This window comes from Lathyrus oleraceus, chromosome 3 (genome assembly GCF_024323335.1).
Source record: "Lathyrus oleraceus cultivar Zhongwan6 chromosome 3, CAAS_Psat_ZW6_1.0, whole genome shotgun sequence".
Taxonomy (NCBI): Eukaryota; Viridiplantae; Streptophyta; class Magnoliopsida; order Fabales; family Fabaceae; genus Lathyrus; species Lathyrus oleraceus.
In genome coordinates, this window is record NC_066581.1 from 527126228 (window position 1) to 527134688 (window position 8461).

Below are 8461 nucleotides of genomic sequence, written 5' to 3' on the forward strand. Positions count from 1 at the left end.
CCAGGCATGAAGAGCAATTTGCTCAGCATAGGGCAGTTAGTCGAAAATAACTACAAGGTGTCAGTTAATGACAAGATGATGAGAGTTCTCAACTCAAATGGAAGGTTGATCTTAAAGCCTCAAATGTCTTATAATAGAACCTTCAAGATTGACCTTAATGTGATTGAGCATAAGCGCCTTGCAACAACAGCCAACATAGATGAATGGATATGGCATTATAGACTTGGCCATCTCAATTTCAAAGACATCAAAGATTTTAAGAGAATAAATGTGGTTTCAGGATTACCAAAAATTGACATTCCAAACGAAGTGTGTGAAGAATGTGTGCAGGCGAAGCAACACAATAACAACTTCAGTAAGGATTCAGGAAGCAGGTCGAAGGCAATTCTTGAAGTCATATACTCTGATGTATGTGGCCCTATCCAGGTGGATTCAATTGGAAGTAACAGATACTTTGTTACATTCATAGATGATTTCAGTCGAAAACTATGGGCTTACCTGATTAAGAAGAAAAGTGAAGTGATTGAGGTATTTGCCAAGTTAAAATCTATGGTCGAAAGACAAAGCAGTCGAAAGCTCAAGATTCTGAGGACTGATGGTGATGGAGAATATGTGTCAAAAGACTTCGACGCATTATGTGTGAAAGAAGGGATTATGCATGAGGTGGTTCCACCCTACACTACACAACATAATGGAGTCGTAGAAAAAAAGAATAGAACCATAATGAATATGGTGAGAAGTATGTTGAAAGGAAAGCATTTACCCAAAGAATTATGGGGAGAAGTTGTGTCGACTACAACATATATCCTGAATAGATGTCCGACGAAGAAGCTAGAAGGAATCACGCCAGAAGAATGTTGGTCTGGTGTCAAGCCTAGCTTGAGTCATCTGAAGGTGTTTGGATCTATATCACATATATATGTGCCATATCAGTTGAGAAGAAAACTTGATGACAAGTCGAGTCAGATGATCCTGATATGATATCATTCGATTGGAGGATACAAGTTATTTGACCCAGTGAACAAGCAAGTGGTGATCAGTAGGGACGTGATCATAGATGAACTTAAGGAATGGGATTGGACTAAGAATGTTAAGAAGGATTCAGTGAGAATCTTATATGATGAACCAGCTAGTGAAGTCAAAAGAGAAGTTCGACAAGATGTCATAGGTGAAACAGACCCAAGCAGATCTCAAAGAACAAGACACATGCCTGTAAGGTTGCAAGAATGTGTGATTACTTCAGATGATGTGGTCAATAAAGAAGGTGAGTTGGTACATTATGCTTTATATGCAGATGTCGAACCAATCAATGCAGCTAAGGTCAATCGAAGTCAACAACATTTGGTCACTTGTCGAATTGCCCCAAGACAAGAAGACAATCGATGTGAAGTTTATATACAAGGTGAAGTTGAATCCCAAAGGAGAACTAACTCGACACAAGGCGAGACTTGTGGCGAAAGGATTTCTTCAGAAAGAAGGAATTGACTTCGACGAAGTTTTTGCACCTGTTGCTAGGACCGAAACAATTAGGTAGGTTGTTGGTCTAGCAAATATGAACAACTGACATATGTGTCAGATGGATGTGAATTGTGCATTCCTTAGTTGCCCCTTAGAAGAAGAAGTTTATGTTGCATAACCAGTTGGGCTTGTAAAACAAAGGGAAGAAAGAAAGGTGTAAAAGTTGCATAAAGTCCTGTACGGACTTAAATAAGCTACAAGAGCTTGGAATAAGAAGATAGATAGATTTCTAAGGGAGAATGAATTTATGAAGTTCACAACTGAACATGGAGTATATGTAAGAAGAAGCAAGAGAGAATTGCTTATACTACGTCTCTATGTCAATGACTTGTTAATAACAGGTAGCTGCAAGAAGGAGATCGAAGACTTCAAAGGTGATCTCAACAAGGAATTCAAAATGTCAAATTTAGGTGACATTTCATATTTCCTTGGCATCGAATTCTACAAAAGTGGTAGAGGTTTGATGATGCATCAAAGAAGGTATGTAGGCGAAATACTTAAGAGATTTGAGATGCAAGATTGCAATCCAACTTCGACTCCAACTGAGCTCAGATTACAACTGTTGAAAGATTCAAATGAAGATGATATCGATCCAGCCTAATATAGAAGACTTATTGGGTCACTTCGATATCTTTGTCACACAAGGCCTGACTTAACATACAATGTAGGTATGGTCAGTAGACTCATGCAGAAGCCAAAGATATCACATCTAGCAGCAGCGAAGAGGACACTAAGGTATCTGAAAGAAATTCTCGACTATGGCATTTTGTTTCCTACAGCTGATGAAGGAAAAGAATGCAAACTAGTGGGATACACCGACTTAAGTTGGTGTAGTGATGTTGAGGATCGAAAATCCACAATTGGCTATGTGTTTATGCTAGGTGGTGCACCAGTTGCTTGGAGTTCGAGAAAGGATCCAGTAGTGGAATCGTCGTGCGAAGCAGAATACATAGTTGATTCTCTTTATGTGTGTCAAGTAACGTGGATGGTGAATCTGTTCAAAGAGATAACGACGAAGAGTCATGGAGCAATTACCATGAAGATCGATAACATGTCAGCTATCAATCTGGTGAAGAATCCGATAGCACGTGGTCGAAGCAAGCACATCGAAATGAGGTTCCTTTATCTTCAAGAGCAAGTAGGAGATGGGAAGACGAATTTGGAACACTGCAGAACTGGAAATCAGATTGCAGACATCATGACGAAGGGAGTGTAGGTCGAAGTGTTCAGAAAACTAAAAGCTATGATAAATGCAGATAGCTTAGACACAATGAATTATGTGATGTGTTGAATTGTAATTCCTTGTAGCGAAGCAGGTTGCTCGACAGAACAAGGATGTGTCGAGTTGTATTAGTGTGTCGAAGCATGTTGCTTCACACAAGATTTCGACTTAGGCCTATTTGTAGTAGTATTAACTATTTTGTGCTTTTATAGTTTTGGGTTTTGACTTAGGGAGTAAGCTAACCTAAATCTATAAATAGAGGGAGTAACTCATATTCTTATTATGAACTCATAACATTGTATTCACAGAATTATGCAGTTGCAAAGTGAATAAAGAAGTTTTCCACTGGTTGTGGACAGAGAGAAAACTCTGCAGAAAATATTTTTCTTCTTCTCGAACGTTCTTTTCTTTCTTTCTCAATCGTTCTTTTTCTTTTTATTGTTATTATATGATTAATAACAATCTTGTTCATCTGGATTGATAGAAATTCTTTATAGATTGTGGTGGATTTTCAACAAGGATTTGTGGTGATGCATGTGATATTTATAAGAGTTTTTATGTGAAATTGTAGGCTCATGTGAAGCCGCGTTTTCTTTTTCATCATCGCTATCCGGTCCATAGACTAATTAAAAATCTTAAAAACTTTAATTGTTGGAGTGATTCTTCTTCTCATAATTAGGCAATCATCTTTTATAAATAGTCTAAGTCAAATTTCGCTCTTTCTTATTATTTCCATCTATTCCTTTGAATATGTGTCGTCTCTTAATATCTTGTGATTTATTGCTTTATTCAAAATATTTTCTTCTCTTTGGTTCCTTTAGTGTTGGTTTCACTTGTATTTGCCTGAATTTGTGGGAAAAAATAATTTCATCTCAATCGGCGTGAAGACCTTGGTGGGTGAATAGTACAAACCTTTGGCAGCGTTTTATGATAGTTAAGGACTATCATGATTCATAATGCAACTTTTTATACATTGCAAGAAAAAGAGAGTTTTAAAAATACATAACTGAATAATGAATAAGTGAATGATTTATAAAAAATGCGACTCATATTCAATGTAATGTGGTTTACACTTTACACCAGAAAATTCCCAGAACTCTCCAACAAAAGAGATGAAGATTCTCAAAACATAAAACACTAAGCCAATTAACGAACCAAAATTGCTGATAATAATAATACGAGGAACAAAAACAAACTGCACTAGGAAACCTTGTGATGCTAAATATAAAATACATATTCTACCTCAAAGACCGAAATCGTGCCTGACAAGAATAACTTGACTTATTTCTTATTTTCATCAACCAGCTCTTTTACACAAAATTGATGAAGGTTTTCATACATTTTCTTCCATTGATTAACCATCTGCACAGACTTTTGGTAATCGCTTTTTAGTTTCTCTATCTCCATTTCAGAAGCGGCAGCTGAACCTTGATTCTGAGACATAGATTAAAAGAGAGGTTAGCTCACAATCAGGATTCGATAATGAAAGAAACAGAATCATCATTAGATACAGACCTGAAGTTCTTTACTGTAACTAGAAATCACATGAGAACTAAGGTATGAAGCGTCCATGCATCTATCACTATCCCCTAGACTGACGATAGTCTTTGTATCTGAATGCCCGTCTATCGAATTTGCATATTTTTCCAAAGGAGGAAATTGAGCTCCCTTCTTTTTTGAGGCTGCTTGTAAATTAGATGACATATGATTACTTGAATCATTTTCTGGTCTAACAACAATAATATTGGTTATTGGTCCTGCAACATTCGAAAGGTTGGGCGTTAAATGTAACGGATGCATGCTTAAAGCACACAATATTGTAAACAAATGTGATTGATATGGCATCCTAAGAGTTTGCAATACCTTTAGCATGTTTAAAGACACGGATGATGTTATGAGTACTTGCGTTCCAAACTCGGACTATTCCATCCTCAGATCCCGATATTAAAAAGTTATCACTGGCGCTATATGCCAAGCAAGTAACTGCCTTGCTGTTAGATTAAGAAAGATAATTAGTTAAATTCACAAGGACAGAAGCAAAAAGGTACACAAGATTTTGCAAACAAAATGAGAAGGGGGATAGTTGGAGCTTAATGACTTAGAATCAGCTCTGGATAAAAACAAACTACTGATTTCTGACATATACTATCCTAGATATATCATCACAAAGACTAAGGTGTCTGTTTTGATTGTTTATTTGAGTTTATCCATTTACATAATCACTTGTGAGACTAATTGGAAAACTTATGGAAACAGCTTGTGACATGTCCATAAACTATTTTAGTTTATTTTAATAAGCTCTTCTGGATAGCTTATGAAAACAGCTTTCTAGATACATCATCACAAAGACTAAGGACCTGCTTTGATTACTTATTTGAGTTAATCTACTAGCATAAACACTTGTGAGGCTTCTTGGGAGACCTTATGGAAACGGCTTATGAGATGTCCATAAGATATTTCAATTTACTTTAATAAGCTCTTTAAAACAGCTTATGAAAACAGCTTCCTACAGACATCAGCAGAGAGATTAAGGATCTGTTTTAATTGTTTATTTGAGTTTATCTAGTGACATAAACACTTGTGAGGCTACTTAGAAGAACTTATGGAAACAGCTTATGAGATGTCTGTAAGACATTATCATTTTATTTTAATAAGTTCTTTAGTTTTAATAAGTTCTTTTGAATATCTTATGAAAACAGCTTCATAGATACATAATCACAAAGACTAAGGGCGTGTTTTGATTGATCATGTGGGTTTCTATTGGCATAAATCTTTGGGAGACTACTTAGGAGTTATGGAAACAGCTTATGACATGTTCATAGGCTATTTTTCAATTTATTTTAGTAACCTCTTCTGGATAGCTTAAGAAAACAACTTCTATTTTATATAAGACAGTCATGGTGCATTAACTACATTACCAAATTTTGGCAAATAAAATATGTAAATTTAGGAAAAATTAAAAACAAAATCAAGAAAGATTGGATGTCAACAGGTCAATATCTGGAAAATAATAGGAGAAAAGATAACCTGTGGTTAGAAAATGAATCAACGATATAAGAAACGTGATTATTGGTAGCGATTTTTGTGGTGTTAAGTGCAACGATAAATATTTTTCCATCTTCACTGCCAGTATAAAAGACATGTTCAGCAGGATCCAAAGCAATAGCTTTAATTTTTGAAGGGAATACTATATTTCTTTGTAGCATTCCATTAGATAAGCTCCATACCTTCAAAAACGAAAACACGTTAGAGATCAGAAACACGATCTGTGAACTTGAAAACAACAAATAACAATAAATGATTGACATTTACAAATAGTAGAGATCGACGATTTAACTTGGCAGTAGTAAATATGATGCAATAAACATACTTCATTGATTATATCTATTTTTCTACAACAATACTTCCACATGAAAACAGTAAAACAGACCTTACAAGTCCGATCATCTGATGCTGAAACTATAATTGCATTGCACCCTCCAGAACCAATCACAACATCATTTACACACAAAGTGTGATCTGAAAAACTATACTCGTAAATCTGGCTTGCTTCCCGTCTTCTTACATCATCAAATATCCTGTGAACCATGCCCAAGCAATCTATAATTCCAAAAGGGGAAAAAAAACACTAGGAGGTGGAAATAATGGAGACAAGATGAGTATTAAGTACATTAAGAGAGACCAAACTCGTACGCTTCCATTTTTAAAACCAGATATTAGAAGTGAATCGTCTTCAGAAAATACAAGGCAAGTAACAGCCGTATTATGACCATGCCACTTCTTAAGCAATTTGCCGGTTTCAACCTAACAAGTAATGGAGGCAACTCAGAAAAAACAACCATCAATCCGAAACAAACCCTAGATGCATAGACATAGTAATAGACCAACGAAGAAAACTCACCTCCCACAAGTATATTTCACCGGACAAACCTCCACCAACAAGATAGGTGCCACTGTGATTAGCAGCGAGAGGCGTAATGGGTTCGGCGGGAAAGCTCTTTACTTCAACTTGAGGCTGCAAGATTACACAAGCAACAATGTCCTCATCATTCAAAAATTGCAAAGATAAAAATACAATCTAATCCATAAATAAAGGCATTACAAATCAACAAAAGACCACCTTGGACCAGGACCAGAAGAAAACAGAACCAGACGACGTTGCCGCGTCTCGGAGCTGAGAAGACGCGAGAAATCGATCACCAACAGAGACAAGTCCATGGCCAGGGGAAGATAACGATTTATAGCGGATCTGCTCAGTACCTGTATGAAGGTCCCAGCTTCCAATCCCACCACCAGCATCAGAGGAGGAAGCCAAAACAACCACCATCTTCCACTACAAGCATTCCAAATAACTATATCATTTGGTTTAAAACTAAACGTTCCAACACTAGTAACAAATTTTTCAATACATATTAATTTTAACAATTAAAACAAAACTCAATTGCGGCCAACTGCTTACTAATCGTGGCCGTGCAGGGGGGACGGCAGTTCGGCGCGTGTAGCTGCCGTGGCGGAGTTACGCGCCCGCCACGGTGAAGATTTTTGAAAAATAAAACAAAAATATTTACAGAAGCATCAAGAATCAGAGTGAAGAAGAAATAGAAGATGAAAATACGAACCAGCCGCGTGCTTGAATTACAATGGTGCTGCTAGGTTAAACGAAAAGGAGTAACTCAAACTTTGTAATCTCTCTATTATTTAGAATAACGGTTTTAGGGTTCACAATATTTCTTCTTTTAATTTTTATTTATTATTTTAAATTCTTCTAAATGTGATTATCTTTTTCTTAAACTCCATGCATTAAACAAATTCTTCAAATCTCCCTTTGCCTTGCATTTATATTATTATGATTTCCTCAATCTTATCATCTCTTGATTTTCTTATTTTGGTCTATTTTGTTGTTTTTATTTTTAAAGTTTAAATGTAGTTTTAAGTTTTCTATTTTTTATTTACATTTTAAAAATTTATCATTAATCAACTATTATAGTTAATATTTAGGATTAAATATGTTTGTGGTCCATTTAAATATTTTAAATTAATTTATAGTTCTTATAAAAAATTCATTTGAATAATGGTTCTTCTAAAGTTTTTCGTCCATTATTTTGATTTGTGTCATCTTCTTCCTTTAACTAAAGCTGACATGACACGCTTGCACACTACGTCACTTAAAGTCAACATCATATTTGAAAATAAATTAAAAATGTGTTCATGGTCTTCATCCATTTCTTCCATAGCACCAATGACATGTTTGGAGAAATTCTCAAACGAAACTACACACTTATTGAACGTGCAACCAAAAGAACATTAGTCATCGAATTTCAATCACTACGCAACAAATTCAAAATTTTAAAAATTGAAAGTCCAAACATCAAACACACATAACCCATCAAACATCAATACCACATATAACCAAAAATAGATGGTGCAATACCACACTTATTCTTCCATTTGTATATATGTAAAATTATACTCAATATTAAATCTATTATACTCATTTTGTCTATCAATCAATGTAACTGAGGGATCTTTTGTGTCTTATAGTCTTTTGTTTTCACTACCTCATTATCCACTTAAATCTTTTATATTAAACAATTGAAACTTGTTTGTTATGTTACGTTGTACTTAACTGAAAACAAGCCTTAGATTGGTTGAAGCTTCTATGGGAAAATGGCACATGAAACAAAAGTCCTGGCAGAAGGTGGATACAAGAAGATATTTAGG

At 35.4% G+C, this 8461-nt stretch overlaps 1 protein-coding gene across 2 annotated transcripts; it reads right to left on the reverse strand.

Annotated features, from left to right (window-relative positions):
- Positions 1-3747: 3747 nt before the first annotated feature.
- Positions 3748-7517, reverse strand: LOC127128687 (protein ROOT INITIATION DEFECTIVE 3). Of its 2 annotated transcripts, none has more exons than XM_051058057.1 (9): positions 7360-7517; positions 6861-7073; positions 6642-6755; positions 6411-6544; positions 6171-6318; positions 5768-5967; positions 4604-4731; positions 4256-4497; positions 3748-4174 (listed from the first exon to the last, which is right to left on the reverse strand). In XM_051058057.1, the coding sequence occupies exons 2-9, from the start codon at positions 7065-7067 to the stop codon at positions 4022-4024; spliced, it is 1326 nt and encodes a 441-aa protein (XP_050914014.1). In that variant the 5' UTR covers positions 7068-7073; positions 7360-7517; the 3' UTR covers positions 3748-4021. The 2 variants fall into 2 exon arrangements, with proteins under 2 accessions (XP_050914014.1, XP_050914015.1); XM_051058058.1 differs by having other exon boundaries at positions 7200-7385.
- Positions 7518-8461: the final 944 nt, after the last annotated feature.

Excerpts from the sequence above, each read along its gene's own strand:
- LOC127128687 (XM_051058057.1), bottom strand. The coding sequence starts at position 7,067 with ATGGTGGTTGTTTTGGCTTCCTCCTCTGATGCTGGTGGTGGGATTGGA. Across the intron at positions 4,732-5,767 it reads GATTCATTTTCTAACCACAG|CAAGGCAGTTACTTGCTTGG; the intron begins GTTATCTTTTCT and ends TTAATCTAACAG. Across the intron at positions 4,175-4,255 it reads GTTACAGTAAAGAACTTCAG|AATCAAGGTTCAGCTGCCGC; the intron begins GTCTGTATCTAA and ends TCTATGTCTCAG.